Below are 17,500 nucleotides of genomic sequence, written 5' to 3'. Positions count from 1 at the left end.
TAGTACAAGTACTTCACTCGTACACTTTTTACACACGCTACAATTTCCTTAACCCCGTACTATAGGTGGGGCCAAATTGCCATTTAGCCCCACCTATAGTACGGGGTTAAGCTTAGCCCACTTTCGTTTTACACATGCGATCTTAACCCCGTACTATTGCTCTTAGCACCGCAATTGGTGGGATAACCCTGCTTTTTTGCAGGGCCAAATAATCCCGTACTATAGGTGGGGTTAGCCCACTTTGCAAAAATGCTGTGTAAAAAGAAAGTGGGCTAAGCTAAACCCCGTACTATAGGTGGGGCTAAATTGCCATTTAGCCCCACCTATAGTACGGGGTTAAGGAAATTTTAGCCTATGTAAAAAGGGTATTAGAAAACTACCAAACACTTGATGGAATTCCATGCTTATTTTGCTCATTTCTCAGCATTGATACTTTTTTTCCACAGCTATTTGGCACAAATTTTTATTTATGCATACAAACACTTGGGTGGGGATTTCATCGGATTTTGTTCTAGCTCATTTTGAGATTGTTACCACAACTGGTATTTATCTTTACTTAAGCTTTTACAATATTGTAAAAAATAATATTCCTTGAAATACTTTTGTGCTGTTAATGGCTTGCCATGCTAAAGCCGTGCAACGGTACATTTTGTAGTTCAGGTATCAAATTTTGAATATATTTTGATGCAGTTTTAAGTCAGAAGTGTTCCAATATAACACATCGTACATGCTAATTGTCATTCAATATTTCTCATGTGTGTTTATATTTAAACGCACTTGAGAAATTTGAAATCTATGGACACTCATATTATAGTATATTGAACTCCTTAGCATGCGCTATACATATATGTTTCACAATCATTCAGCCCAAGCTGGCATATTTGAAATCAATGTATGATGGCATTCCATTCTATTATTTTCAATTTTGATACAAAGTTGACCATAAACTTGTTTAATCCTCAATAAATTACTAAAGGGATTATGCTACCTACAGTGGTTAACAGGATACCTGAATAATAATAGCAATATTGGTGGAATCTTTTAATAAAAAGTGCACATATCCGTCAGGCATGACGCTCATGGCGGTATATACAATCATTGAAAATTAATAAGGACATAAATACAATTTGTCTTACATTTCATAATTAAACTTGTACAAACTTTCAAAGTAATAGGTCAAGTCCACCCCAGAAAAATGTTTATTTGAATAAATAGAGAAAAATCAAACTAGCAGAATGCTGAAAATTTTCATCAAAATCAGATGTAGAATATTTTATGGCATTTTAAAGTTTCCCTTATTTTTCAGAAAGCAGTTATATCTACAACTAAGTGACTTGCACATGAGTCGGTCTATTATGTGCATCACTCACTATTTCTTTTGTTTTTTATTGTTTGAATTATACAATATTCCATTTTTTACGGATTTGAAAATAAGGACCAACTTGACTGAACCATATGATATTAAACAATGCTAATTCCACATGTTCAGGGAGAAATTAATCATTGTTTTTCACTTGACAATGAGGGGAAAATTAGAATATTTAATAATAATAAAACACAAAAGAAATAGTGAGTGGGTGACGTCATCAGTCTCCTAATTTGCATACCGACCGAGATGTGCATATAACTGTTTTGTTAAACTTTAAAATTTCATAACTTTATTTTACATCTGATTTTGATGAAATTTTCAGTGCTATGCTTGTTGAGTTTTTCTCTTTTTATTCAAATCAACTTTTTGTTGGGGTGGACTTGTCCTTAAATGATACTGAGCTAAAAACTGGAGGAAATTTTAGACAGCTATGACTTAATTAGTTTGATTTACAGAAACATTTTTAATTATATAATCAAATAATAGAAATAAGAATGCTTGATTAATATAACATATAATATAACATAAACCAAGGCCCGGGCCACCAAAAATTCATCTCGGGCAACCATTCTAGAAAAAATGTTAAGTTTTGGTGGCCCGAATCGGGCAACCAATAATTTTCAAAGTAGCGCAATTTTTCTCCCGAATTTGCATGCATTTATCAACTTTCTACACTTCAAATTGCAAGTCAATTCGTCATGCGCCTTTTTTGTTAATCTACACACAAATACACACACACAAAGAGTGCATAGTCATGACAGTATTACTATTATTCAGCCGGCCGTGCCGGCTGTCTGACTGAGCTTTGCAGCGCATGCATGAAACCACTGCAGCTAGCTGTGCGCTTGCAGACTATTCAGACTCAGGGAGCTGCGATACAAAATGTTACTGCTAAGAAATCTTCCCCAGAACTTTGAAAATCTACGTCAAAGTCACATTTTACACCAATGAAATGCCCTTCTACAGTCCATATTACTGAAACCTGATTATTTGCAAGCATTAAAAGGAGGAATTATGACCTCTCTTTTGACTCAAAAAGACCGATTTCCAAATGCATTAATACACATAAAACACATAGGTGAGTACATCACAGTCCCACATGTGCATTTGTATGTATGTTGATATTTGGTTTATTTCGAAGCTGTGTCTCTTCTAGCCAAAAATAAATAGACAGCTTCTTTCTTTCTTGTTTATAAATGACTTCTTAAACCACTCTTGAGGAAGTAAATACTTTGGGAAGGCATTTCATTGATATGAAATGTGAATTTTTTCCATCATTTTGTCAAATATAGGGAAGGAATTTTCTCACTGTTTTTTCCAGATAACTTTTGCCGTTTTCTTATTTTTTTCTTTCATTTCTTTTTTACAGTGATTAAACCATTTATACCCCTTCCTATTGAATATGCCTGATTAAAGAACATGTTTCTACTGAATAAAAATAATAATTTTCCCCATTTTTTGATAATTTTGTCTTATTCATTTTTCTTACATTTTCTTTTGGTTTTTTTTCTCATTTTTTTCCCTGTTCTTTGTTTTTTTCTTTCTTCATTTTTTCTTTTGTTTTATTTCACTTATTCATTTTTACAATTCATGTTTTCTTTTTTTCATTATACTATTCTAAAAATTATTTTTTTTTATTTCCCCCTTTTACACATTGTTCTATTCTGCAGCATATTTTTCTGTGATTTTCTCCTGCTATAATATGCTGGAAATGAAAAAATAAAATGGATTTGGGGCCTGCATAATCTAGGTTTTACGATCAAAAAGGAAGAAAGGAATAATTGTTTTGTAAATCTATCTGAGTTTGCTATATAAATGCACTATTTATTTACTTTATCATTATAAGTGTGTGTCTATACGGAGATTAAAAGTCCACACATCCTGGGAACAATACAATTCTTCTAAATATTCTCTTTCAATCATTTCATATTCACAATGATAGAACAATTTATATATTACCAAAAAATAAGCAAAGTAAAATAACAGCAAGCACGATTTTCATACAAGATGTACAAAGAATAGTGGTACCTGGTAGTGACTGCAGAATATTTCAGTTTGTTTTATTCATTTTTAATGTTTTTCTTTATATTTTTCGGGCCACCAAACTTTACTAATGGGCCACCAAAAAAAAATATTTGAAGGTTTTGGTGGCCCGAACGGGCCACCACCAAAAAAAGTTAATGTGGAGCCTTGCATAAACATAATAACATCTAAATGTATGAATCACACATCAAAGATATACAGAAACTATAAATATATATATATTTTGAAAAATGATACACACTTACTTTAATTTAATATATCTCTCAAAATCTGGATGTAGAACTTTGATATTATCAGCAGTCAACGGCTTAGGAAAGGCTGGAGGACCTCTTGCAAAGTAAAAATAGTATAAAAAAAATTATTTTCAGGTAAAATGTTGAATTATTTTCACATCTAAATTGGGGCTATCAAATGAGGGATTTTGTACCTCAAAATGACATACACAGCTGTTTGCTCACGTCCCTACTCAAAAGTAAATAAATCCATGTGCCATCATGAGTAGTTTAACAACACCTGTATCATCATTATCATCACTGTGTACACTTTAACCCTATAAACTAGGCTGGGGTTATTTGCAAGCTAACACGGCCGTAAATCACCCAATCACACCGAAAATTGGCACTCACATTGCCATTTAACTAATCTTCAAAATTGTCATTTATTTTATGAACATGCATATCAATATACTTTTTTATTCTAACCCCCTAACTGTGGTTTTGAATGTGCTACTTTTTGTGTAGAAACCCTTTAAGGTATTCTCAGCAGAAGTAATTTTTTTCACTTTTTTTAAAATGAAATTTGTCAGTGACAAATATGCGATCATGAATAGCATAAAATCAGTGATAGCAAATATATTCATACATTTTATCATTTTATACACAACATATCCTGTTTTGGGGCAATTTTTGGTCCTGCACGTACATACAAAATTATGCATATCTTCAGAACCGCGTGCCAAGGCATCCAAAAATTGGTCTTAAAAGTTGCGGCAAAAGAAAATAGTGTCGCAAACATTGCAAATACATTTCTTGAAATGTCGGGGGGGAGACTCCCACATCCTAGTAAGGGTTAAAAATAACATACTTTTTCTTTTATATTCAATTACTGTGTTACATGGTGAAAGCTAAGCACAACTAAAGGCCCGATGCCCCAGGGCTGCCAAACTGTTAGAATGTTACACCTTCAAGGTATAAATCAAAGAAAGTTGGCACAACAAGGCACTAAAATTCCAAAAAGTGTACATGATTTTCTATTATGTGAAAATATTTACTTGAACATTCAAAGTCAGTCATATTTTAAAAATCTTCTGGCAAAAATGAATTCAAAATATGAGAAGAAAATCCCTGGCATAAGAAGCTTACCTATGGTATTTGCCTGTGCTTTTTGGTAAAGGTTTTCCAGACAATGCAGCCGATAGAAAGGTATACGTCCAGTCAGAATCAGCAAAGAATAGGTAACGAAGATTCTATGGAATGATAACAAGATTTGAAAATATACTGAACAACAAACAAAACGAGATGAATTCTGTGAGCAATAGAAATTTATGCCTTCTATATGGGCATTGTTACTTTGAGCACCCAAATGATTGCTAACCCTCCAAAATACTATATTTTAAGTTGATCCCTCAAATAGTTCTTTAGTTTACCACAAGAAAGAGATTATTTCATTGCATAAAATGACCTTTGTAATCTTTCAACTTTGACCTCATGACCCCCAAATCAAATAAGATTATCATCCTTTCCAAGATGCACAATGAATAAGCCAAGGACTCCCAATGTTGAACATTTCTTTGGTCATAGCACAAGATGTAGTGACCACTGTGACATTTGACCTTGGTACTCCAAAAAGATGATTGTCACTCCTAAATGCATTCAGAGCTTAGAGAAAGTTTGAAGTTGATCCATAATCCCTTTAAACAATTCTTTATTAAAAGTATCAAGAGAACAGAAATGAGATGCGAGGGACAGATACACAACCTGCAAACATAATGCAACTACATGTACATGTAGCAAGCAACTATGGTGGGTGGAAGTATGACAACTGGTATGCTCTCATCTTTCTTCTTCGTAAGTCTCTCATCCTCGCCCCTTCCTCCTCATTCATCATACCTCTCTTTCTATATCCCCTTTCCCTCTTTCCCTTTCCATCCCTATTGCTTACCTCATCTCCTTTTGGTATTTCAAATCCTGTCCTGTGTCTCAGTGCCAATGTGTTGTGGAGTGTGACCATGGTAAAACAATAAAAGGATGTCTTCTTACCTACATCATTCTCAAACCCTTTTGTCACTGCTGCATTAACTCTATAATGAAAAAGTGAAATGAAACAAGCACAAAAAATTGTAAATATTATTTCATTTCTCTTCAATTATCGATTTCTGCAATTTTTTCACGAACAAATGATTGAATCAACAAAGAAAATACAACAGAGAATATAACAAAACATTTTTGTATCAAAGAGATATTTGAAGGAAAAAAAGCATCTTTAATAACGGGGCTGGAAAAATAATGAACCAAGTTATGTTTTCTATATCAATTAAAATTGTTTCACTGTTGCAGGGGTTGCCACTTTAAGCTTAGCTTGATTGTGCAACCGTGGTGTCATTATGGATATCTAAAAATCATTTAAAGTCAGTATTCTTTTATCAATTCATCATTACTTCATCATCTTCATCATCATCGTAATCATCACCATCATCATCATCATAAATTTCATCATCATCATCCTCCTTCTCATTCTCCTCCTTGAATTAGTATATTAATCAAGTACTAAAATATGCTTAAGAACTCCTAAAATGGGTTCAAGGATGTTGCCAATTATGAGTGCATATGCAGGTCATAGGGTCATACTTTAATTCCTTGCAATCTCTCAGCTGTGCATGCAGCACTTTGCATTTTCAGTTTTACCCATAGTGCATAAAAACTGCGAAGCTATCTGAATTACATGCAAAATACGCATTCTTTCAAAGAAAGGGCTATGGCAAGGATTTTGGCAGAGGCTTACATTTAATAGGTACTCATATTAGATACTCCTGTAATATCATTATAGAAAGCAGGTGTGATCAATTCATCCATGCATTCCTCAAAAATGTGGAGAGATTCAAAACAACTTTTCCACTACAAATTTATACTGCTAAAAATAATCTATTCCAAGGCACATTGTTACTATTGATAGGCACTTTTTGCTCAACGAGGGAAACAGACTTCTATGTCACTAGTTGATTTTGAAAGAGACTTTTAGCACTGTAGTAAAAAAAAACTGTCCTGCAACACAATTTGTTGCCTATGACGTGAAAAAGTTTACTTTTTTTGCAACCGCAATGGGGACATTAGATTTGCGGCTCGTGTGCAAAATGCTAGTAGCTACAATGGTAACAAAGACAACCCCAATTTGGGATGATTTTTAGAGCCACATGATAGTCGTCGTAGAGCACCTCTGTGATATGGAAGCAGCAGTCAATCAACGTGCACCTAGATAGATTCTTGTATTATTGCACTCTGAACAGGAAACCTAGCTCCATGTATGCCCACAAGTAAATTCTTGATTTTCCCATTAACACAATAATTTCATCAAAATAGGTTTTGAAAATACACATAATTTGATAATCATCACCACCTAATTTCCTAACAATGTAAGAATAATTTGAAATCCAATCCCCCATTTCAGGGGAAATTGCTTCACTTTGTGTGCGAAATGGCTTGATGTTTGTGTAGGAGCCAGCAAAAAAAGAAATAATAAAAATATAAGCGCTTGTGAAATAGTTTGGCTGGAGGGGTGAATATGACCCATGGATTCAATTGCCAGCGATCCACCAATAATCCATGTTAGATGCAATATCGATTCGATGGACTACATGTATATATGAATACCTTTAATTAAATTTAAAAAAATTACCCCTTAATATGTACTCAATTTGTTTGAAGAACCACTTTCTTATCCATGCCATAATACACCATGTAGGCCTAGAGCTTCTCATGACATGTCAGCCCACTGAAGTCTAGGGGGGGGGTGGGCATGCTGTGCTGTTCAGTCGTATGTGAATGCATGCATGTACATGTATAATAATAATAACATTTGTAGGGCACTTCATACTGGTGTTTCAAAGCGCACAGGTTGGCAGATTATAACAGTATACAGTCAATCCATTAAAAAAGATAAAGAATGCATGCAGTGACCTAGACATACCATACATGTAGTATTAACAAGAATTTTGCACACCGCAGATCTAATGTTGCTGCAGTTGCGGATGATAAAATGCCAAATTATAACCCCAGCTTTCGCTAAAGCAGCCTTCCAGCACTCGGTGCATTCAAGGAGTTAATCCTGCTGGGTACCCATTCACCTCACCTGGGTAGAGTGCAGCACAACTTGGGTAAATTTTTTGCTGAAGGAAAACACGCCGAGGCTGCGATTTGAACCCATTCCCTCTGATTGAGAGACAAAAGTCGTAACCAGTAGACCATGATGCCCCATGATAATTTTTTTAAAGTGATTTGTACGAATGCTCATGTACGAATGGGGATATTTTTATTTTTATTTTATAGATTCTGACAACACGTGCAGCACCTTTGGTAGTTTCGCCTGCATTACATGATTCAATATAGCAGCAGTGCTAACTTTGAAAACATCTTATTTTATAGATTTTTTTCATAAAAAACACCATTCAAAATATTATGTTCATTGATCCTAAATGACATTTGACCTTGGTCACGTGACCTAACCTCATGCACAATGTTCACTGATACTTGATCATTCTTATGTCTAAGTTTCATGAACTAGGTCCATATCAGACTAATGACATTTCAAAAACTTAACCTTAGGCATTTCAATGTTGATGCTGCCGCCATCAGTAATCAATAATGAGTACAAATACTGTGGTTCACATTCAATCACAATTTTCAGATTATGACATTCAAGAATTGAGCAAATACTACAATTTCAGATTAAACATGAATGTTCACTGGCACAGCTGTTAAAATAGAGTATGTTTGGCAGGAGTAAGGAGCAATTTGCACAGAAACAAAGAGATAGGGAGTAATGTCTAGGGAAGGTTTGAGATATATCAAACATTAGTAAAAAAAAAAAAAAAAGCAAACAAAATTCTCCTCTTTGTTATTTCCTAACTATCAGAATCTTCACTTTGTAATGAACATACACAGGTAGTATATTGGAATATACTCCTGAACTTGGTTTAAAAGATACATTTTTTGTCACTTTGTGTATTGTGTCATCACAATAACATCATCAATGTGGCAAATTTGAAGTCCCATAGGTATGGTGATTACTGCTTTATACAACTTCTAGTAATTCATGCAGAACTTTTGTTTGTGATTTGTCTTTTTTTTGCTGCAACTGATTCTCTATTTTTTTCATTTTAATTATTTGTACTTTGGTTTCATTTCCCTCTTAATCAAGCAATCTGTGAAATGATGTAACTACAAGAAAATCTGCTGAAAATTGCCAACACAATTTCTCACATGTGGGCACATCTACCAACAAAATACAATAGAGTCTATTATATTTACAATGTATTTCTCCATATCTCATTTTCTACCAGAATCACACGACACATGTATATACAATCAGTTTAATTGTTGTACATGTAAATTTGATAATTTGAAGCCCATCATTTCGACTGAAATCTATCTTTTCAGAGGATGAATATATTTTCCTATATACACATGTATAGCATAATTATAGTTTTCATAGATTCTACAAGATTGCGCTTACCTGAATACATAATCATGAGCATCAATTTCTGCTCCTTTACCCGAACCCTTGAGAATGCCTCCATTGCCAATGATAGCACATGTTGTGCAATCGCTTGATTGACCTTTGACCTTCCGTAACCTGTCATCAAACATGTACTGATTGTTGGGAGAATTGAGCTGTCCAACCATGCTACGAACATCTGGAAGATATGAAGATTATGAACGTATTAGGGAAAGAAGAGGAAGAGAGATGAGATAGGTGGAAGGAGAGAATCCAAGAAAGAGAAACAAATTCAGAGAGATACATGTAGATGGAAATGAGTAGATGAGTAGTGGCAGAAGAGAGAGAGAAATGAGAGAAGACAGGTAAAAAGACAGAGCAAAAGAAAGATAGATGGAAAGAGAGATGACGGAGAGACAAGACAAAAATAAAAAGCAAGATAGAAAGAGAGGGAGAGAAAGATGGACTAAGGAGAGAGAGTTAGAGAGAATCACATGCCTTCATATCATCAGAAGTGTTATTGTTCTGTATCTAGACAAGGCTATCAAAGTGGCATTTGTTAAGAATTCAATGAATAATCTCATACATGAAAATCAATCAATATTACTGTATGTGAGAAATGTAACAATCTAATAATTAGCAATCTACACTATCATTTTTGAAGAAAAAAATGTCTTGACCCCTGAATTCTCACCTGATAGCTTAGAATGGAATTTTCAATAAAACAAGTACTAATTATAATAATAAACTAGCAAAACAAATATAAATAACTAGATACCACTTTTCAAAAGCAGGGTTTACATACCAGTATAATTTATATTTCTCCATCCATTGATTCCTTTATATTGAGTAAGTCTTCTATACTCGCTGGCATTAAAGTGTTTATCCCACATGAGGATTGGTATATCAGGAATAAACTTGGATCGAATCTTAGGATTATCCAACATCTTCTTCCGCACTGAGGTAGGGCATTTCTAGAGATGAGGAGAAAACAGGAAATCAATGTCATCAGGAGGGGGCGAATAAACAAATCAAAATTGATTTTAAAAAGTGACGTTTCTTCTTTGAAAAGACAGATATTATATGAAGTGTTGAACTCAAAACTTTTTTAAAATCAGAATACAGAATTATAGAATAGAATATAACTGATTGCATGCTTTATGAATTAATATAAAGTTCTATCTAAAAAAGTAATATATGAACTGATCAGCACACAAATTGGGTTGTGTTCTAACTATCACATGAAGCCATTAGGCTGGCTGAGTGCAATGGAATAAACAAAGCCTCAATGAGAAAGGATAGTTCATGAAAATAAGTAAACAATTCACAGTACCATATTCCATTCTACTGAACAAAATATTGAAGTTATCATTGACTCACAATGTACTTTTCAAACTGGTCGTCATGGCGATATTTTTTCTCTTCAATGAGCATCTTAGCCATGGGTAACTCTGGAGCTTGGCTGTAATCTTGGTCTTGGATATCATCTAAGTTTGACCTGAAGAATGACCCATTGACTGAGGTTCTCTCCATGTCTCCAAGCTCTGCCTCCGTCTTTGTGCCTCGTAACATGTTTGATAAGATGGGTAGGATCTTATCCTTGGAGTATCTTGGGATTATAAAACAACAGAAGTGTTAATGACAACTTGACTTTTCATTTAATTGCAATTTGTCAAATATTATGCTTTCATTTTGTGTCAAAAGCTAAAATTGGCACTAAAATATAAAACATCTCAACATAACTTTGTTTGGATATTCTTTTAAAGCACATCACAAGGTTTGGCACAAGTAGTGCAGGACCCTGAATAATAGAAAATTGTGAAAATATTGCAACCGAAAATCTGTTATAAGCTACTGAAATAATCAATTTACATTGCAAAAAGTTAATTACGTCATATAAAATAGCATTATCCATCACTGAAAAATGACAAAACCCAGAAAAGGATGACTCAGATACGATCCACACATCATCTTCAGATAAGAGCATTTCATGAAAGGACATGTTGGATGTTTTATCCAACAAGTCCTGTTTTAGTAACAGTGCTTTTAGCCAATCAAAATCAAGGAAAGTTGTCAGATCTGACAACTTGTCAGACAAAAATGTTAATGAGATGCTCCTCACGATCATGAGTCTAGACTTGAAAGTAGTCTTACCTGCCAATGTTTCTACTGTGTGCACTGACAGTCCTCTGCATGATGTTAATACTTGTATCATTGATGAGCAGGATAAAGATTAAACCCAAAACACACAATGCCAAACATACCATGAACCAATTCTTTCCATGCTGTAACCTAATGGTATTCACAAAGAGAGAAGAAAAAAAAAACATGAATGGAAAATGTCACTTCATGCGATTTCAAATGCCATATGATTATGCTTTCAGGTCATGGAGAAAATACAGATTTTAAGATTCTTTGCCTGCTAATGTTTGTCTGATATTTTTACCTTTTTCTCTGAAAAAATTTGTTTATTTAAATTGAATGTCCCTCGAACACAAATTAAATTTTCATGAATCATTGTCAAATTTCCTCTGTCATGAAAGTAAATGTAATGCAGTATATGGATTTACATCATTCAAATCCTCCAGAAGTGGAGCTACTGTTAAATGTACTTCATTTGACAATGATTCAAGAAAATTGAATTCGTGTTCAAGGGACATTCAGTTAAAAATAAACAAATTTTTTCAAAGAAAAAGATAAAAATATCAGACAAACATTAGCAGGCAAAGAATTTTAAAAACTTGTATTTTCCCCATGACCTGAAAGCATAATCATATGGCATTTGAAATCATTAAATGTACAGAAATTTAGAATAATTTGTAAAATATAAAGTATATATCGTCATGTTAAACCTGTTTGACTTTTTTCCCTCAATTTCATCCTCCTTAAAGCTTGTGTATAGTTTTGGTAAATCCACCAAAATACACCTATCACTATTCCAATTCATTGCTAGCTAATATGAATGGATATGCCCTATAGCAGTTATGATGTGGAGGATATGAAATGAAAATGTGTTTTACAGGATAAATTTTGTGATTTTATATGGAAATTTAACTTGATCGGGTCACCCGATCAAATTAAAATATCTGTGTGTTTTTGTCTTTCAATTAAATCCTATTCCAAATCATGGAATGGGCTGAAACTTTCAAGATATGTTCTTTGTCTGTAACTTTTAGATATCTAATCACTAAATTTGTAAGATAAGTGCTTGAATGCCCATTTTTTTAATTTAAAACAAGCATCGCCGAGAGAGGGCGCTATATATCCAAGATTTGAATATTTGAAATTTTCTCAGAGAAGTGCAGTTGGAAAAATATCTAACGGTCTCTACGCTTCAGTAAGACTGTCATATTAGATGATATTCGATTATCAATCACATTATTGACCCTTTACCAAAGCTATACACAGGCTTTAAAAACAAATCATTTTATTACAAAGGTTACGTTCTCATTAAAAAAACCCTGATATACAGGTTTGTATAAACCAAAAAGCTCAACACACTACCTTCAAGTGTGGACCATTGATGTACAGTTGACACTTTTATGGGTACTTTTCCCTGCTCAAAAATTACTCAACGATAGCAGTCATTATACGACACCAAGAAAGATCCTTGTGATTTGATTGGTTGTTTGATATCGTTCATTCAGCCCATTTTGCAATGGCATCATCAATCGTGCAATTTTGGATCCATTCACCATGCAATTTTGGATCCATACGATTTTGTCCATTGCACTCGCACACCGAGACTGCATGCAGCTGAAGGCACAAGCAGTGCGCATGTTATAATGACGTAACAATCAACAGACCGAACTCGCACTGCATGAGTGTGTTTTGCATCGAAATTCAAAATTTCATTTGAAAAAAAAATCTATTTTTAGGTGTCATACAAATCAATTAATGAATGAATGTTTATGAGTGCAATGGACAGAATACTTCATTCGGTGTACATGTAAGATGAAATGATCCATTGCACTCATAAACATTCATTATCTGTATGTACACCATTCGATCCTATCATCTTTAAAAGACAAGTCCACCCAAACAAAAAAGTCGATCAATTTGAATAAAACAAGACAAATCTAACAAGCATAGCAATGGAAATTTCATCAGATTCTGATGTAAAATCAAGTTTTGCTTAATTTCACAAAACAATGTATGCATGCACATCCCAGTCAGTATGCAATTATGACGAGACTAGTGACATCACCCTCTTACCATATATTTTGTATTTTATTATGTGAAATATGAAATATTCTAAATTTTCTCTTCAAGTCAAGTGAAACAATGATTGATTCCTTCCTGAACATGTGGAATTAGCATTGTTTATGTATGTTCAGTCAAGTTGGTCCTTATAATCAAATCTGTATAAAATGAAATATATATTTTATAATTCAAACAAAAAAAATCAAAAGAAATAGTGAGTGAGGGACATCATCGACTGTCTCATTTGCATGTCACTGATTTGTGCATATCACTATTTTGTGAAAAATAAGCAAAATTTTAAAATGTCATAAATTTTTTTTATTTTACATCCAATTTTGATGAATTTTCAGCATTTTGCTAGATTGATTTTTCTCCATTTATTCAAATAAACAGTTTTCTTGGGTGGACTTGACCTTCAATAATCAAATAAATGTATCATATTTCTTTCAATTCATCACAGTCACACAATGTGACCTACACCAATGGTGTGAAATTCATGATGATGAGTGTATTCATGAAGTTTATTGTGTTTAGTCAGTTTTTGTTCACTGTTTGCCTTTAGAACAAATAAAGAACACATATGAGAATGGTATACAGTGTAGATATTAGAGAAGTTCAAATAGTGTTTACACTATTGAACCTGAAGGATGTTTGCCTTTACCATCAATAAGGTGAGAAAATTCAAACAGGAACAGGTAACACGTTTCAGAGTAGTGCTTGACCGTTCAAACAGTGGAACGTTGACGTGTCTAGCTGTGTCCCTTGTGTAATAAGCAATTAAAATGTATCGTCAGGGGTCCTAGAGCTACATGTAGGTGGTCCTAAAAGCTACGCACCACTTCATTGTGCATGCAATTTCGATGGAAAAATAAATGCGAACTCTATCTCTGTGTGTGGAACTGTGACTGCAGAGTGACGAACGATCCCTATTCAATTTTTCTACAGACTACAGAGGCTACAATAAACCAATCAATACGGGGAGGGGGGCACTCAACACAAAAGCAGTAGGTATGTGCTGCAAGCAAGACAAAAAATGGGGGCTCTGGAACTGGCTTATTGTAAAAAGGAGGGTCTTCGGAATGGGCTTCTGAAAGTACAAATATGTTTGTCAAAACGGAGGTCCTAGGAACAGTTTGCCTTTGTGTGAGTGCGTATGCGTCCCTATGGAATGGGCATACAGCTAGCCCAGCGGCACAGGCGCCGGGTACGCTCGCGCAGAAGTGATGGTCAGACAGCACTATGTGGGCTGGTTTTCACCAAAACTGCAGCTCTTTGTAGTGGATCAATGTGGCTGGAACGGCGTGACGAAAACTATGCGAAGCTTTGAGACACATTTCTTTTTTTCTCAATAATTTGAGAAGAAAATGGGCTATGCTTGGGAACAGCTTTTTTTTGTTTTTTTTCTCGAGGGCATCTTCACGTTAACTGACATTACGCGGCACAATTTTACACACTTTTCATTGTGTGTACAGTATGATTATCTCTAAAAAAACAAATGATGGGAGTTTTCTTAAAAGCAACCGTGAAAATGCCCCAAGATAAAAATGCTGACTTGGAACAGAAATTTGAATGTAAAAATGGGGGTCCCCTTCCCTACATACCCACCACGATTTATATACGGAGTGCCCCCCTCCCTCGGGCATTGAATGGAGAGAAAATAAGCAAATGTTTGGAATTTTGGAGTTATATTCATTTTAATTTCATATTTTTCTATCGTAATATGGACATATTTTAAGAATTGAGGCACAGGAAATACTATTTATTTGAGCAATAAATCGAGTGCGTAGCTTTAGAACCCATTTCTACATCGGGCGGCGAAGTCAAGAGGTGTTCAGAAAACACGGCAGGATTTTTATATTAGCGAGTTTTGTGATACATTTTTTTTAAAGGATCTTTAGAATATCTATTATTATCGTTCAAAAACAAAATGCTTAGCTTTAGGCCCCCCCCCCCCCACCATTCATAGCATAAATCTTTATCCAGATCTTTGGAGGACAGCCAATAGGCCATGGCAGCATTCAGACCTGACACAGAAATGACAGATCTATATTCTCATGCAATTTTACAGGACTTAGAATAGAAATATTTATGGACTAATTATTACTTTAGTTTATTAAGTGATTAACAGTTTTGATAAAAAGGAAATTATTGATTTTAACACAGCTCTGTACCTTTACTGTCAGAAATTTATAAAGCGAACAGTAGGCAGGCAGGGTGATCACAGTCTACATGTACATGTCTGTTCTGTCTGAAGCATGTGATACCAAGAAAATTGTTCCTCAATCCACTCATATCCTGGTATTCTCTCTTTTTGTTCTTATAGTGATCATGATACCGCTAAAGAAGATCAACATTTCAATTGATCACTATGTTTATATTTCACCCAATCTCTGCTAGTACGTATGAGATATGAAATATGATGCCAGTATAAAATTCACTTTAAACTGTAATGTACATGTAATATTTATAACACCATACCATGACATAAATCCTGGTAATTTTGGTATCTATGTTTCTTGCAGCTGTGATGAAAGCATTTAATTGCTAAATTTCATTCATGAGAGTTATAAAAACAATTGAAAATAAAATCATCTGCCCTGATGTCAAATTAGGTACTGATTGTTGGCTCTAAATCTCTACATGTCTAAAAAAAATTGAAATCAAATATGAAAGGGCATTTCTCATAATACATTTTTGTATTAGAACAACATGCACAACATTTTATAAAAATGAAAACTTTATTGATCTTCATTCAATCGAGGGATATTTCCTTTCAATCAATCCACAAATCATGCCAATTCATTACATACAAAAAAAATACATGTGTGAATGTAAGTACTACTGATACATACTGAATTGAAAAATAAGGATATAAAGTTTTCTTATAAGCTGTAACTTATTTCAAACTTGTGCAAAATTTTGTTGAGATAGACTAGACCTTGAAGCTTTTACCAATACCAGGCATGCAGTAATAATTTAGCTGTTATTCAAATAGAGGGGTGGGGATCCACTGCATGTCTGCATCTGATGCTTAAAATGACAAAAAGTCAACTATCATGCTCAGAATCAAAGAAATATCAATAGGCTACATGTACATGTTTGTATTCAAATCTGCCCAATCACAAAAATACAGTAAATTTAAGAACCTGTTATAAAAGTGGAAGTTTACATCCTGATAATGAGTTAGTTTGATTTTATTGAGAAAAACATTGGTGAAGGTTTTGTAAAAGCAAATCCATCAAGGAACAAAAAAAATTTAAAAAGATTCATGAATCTTTATATTTACAGTTTAAACTTTGTGACGTCATACATCGTCAGTGAATATATTACTCGCGGAGGGCAGGGGGTGAGGGCAGCACGCATAAACTTTATGGAAAAAACTTTGCTCCCTCGCTTATCATGGAGGCACAGTGAAATACACTGTAATGTGTTTTTTTTTAACTCTTAATGAATGTGCCATTCGCTGTAATCAGCAAGTGCCGTATTTCTTTTCAGCATCTAAATTTAATTGTTTTATTTATGAAAAAAGGGAATCACTCCTGAGACAATAAAGTTAAACATCTTGACCATGAGCTGAAATGAACAATGGAATCACTCATGCATGCAATGCACTCCTCAAAATTAAATAGCCATAACAATAGCTGTATGACCATTGCACGAAATGTGTTCTGCACAGATATGTGTTCATGGCACGTTATTAAGGGTTCATTCACCTCCCCCCTGCATACGGCCACATCTTAAAGAACAAATTACTTATATATACCCCACTCACATGACTTATGATACTTTAGGTACCGTAGGATTAGTTTTACAAGTTTTTCATTCATTACGCACTTGCAGAAGGAAGCAGAACAGTGCTAAATAAAGATACCGGGCGCTCATCGGGCACAAAAAGAGTGGTTTTTAATTTTAAGGACATCTAATACATGTATCTGATATGAAGAACAGGCACAGTCTATAAAGGCAAAGGGGCACTCATTAACACATAACAGGTCCTTCTCAGGTAAAAGGGGCACAGAACACGTTCATGTGGCACTTCGCACTATTCTTAGGTAAAAAAAGGGTCACTGATACAAGAAAGAGCACCTGTAAGAAGGCAAAGGGGCACTTGCTAACAGCACTTCCATTGACGAGTGGATACCATGGGTGACCATGGGGTCTGGAAAAGCACCCTAA

The 17,500-nt window shown here is 34.4% G+C and overlaps 1 protein-coding gene across 1 annotated transcript in view; it reads right to left on the bottom strand.

Annotated features, from left to right (window-relative positions):
• The window catches only part of LOC121416320 (alpha-N-acetylgalactosaminide alpha-2,6-sialyltransferase 2-like), a 34,868-nt gene that overhangs the window by 4,923 nt on the left and 12,445 nt on the right, over positions 1-17,500 (bottom strand). The window contains exons 3-9 of the mRNA XM_041609873.1: positions 11,276-11,413; positions 10,502-10,730; positions 9,927-10,095; positions 9,140-9,320; positions 5,573-5,711; positions 4,774-4,877; positions 3,658-3,741 (exon numbers count right to left, since the gene is read on the bottom strand). Coding sequence (XP_041465807.1) covers positions 3,658-3,741; positions 4,774-4,877; positions 5,573-5,711; positions 9,140-9,320; positions 9,927-10,095; positions 10,502-10,730; positions 11,276-11,413 — 1,044 coding nt within the window. The remainder of the gene's footprint in view (positions 1-3,657; positions 3,742-4,773; positions 4,878-5,572; positions 5,712-9,139; positions 9,321-9,926; positions 10,096-10,501; positions 10,731-11,275; positions 11,414-17,500) is intronic.

This window comes from Lytechinus variegatus, chromosome 5, assembly GCF_018143015.1.
Source record: "Lytechinus variegatus isolate NC3 chromosome 5, Lvar_3.0, whole genome shotgun sequence".
Lineage (NCBI taxonomy): Eukaryota > Metazoa > Echinodermata > Echinoidea > Temnopleuroida > Toxopneustidae > Lytechinus > Lytechinus variegatus.
This window is presented reverse-complemented; position numbering and strand designations above follow the sequence as displayed.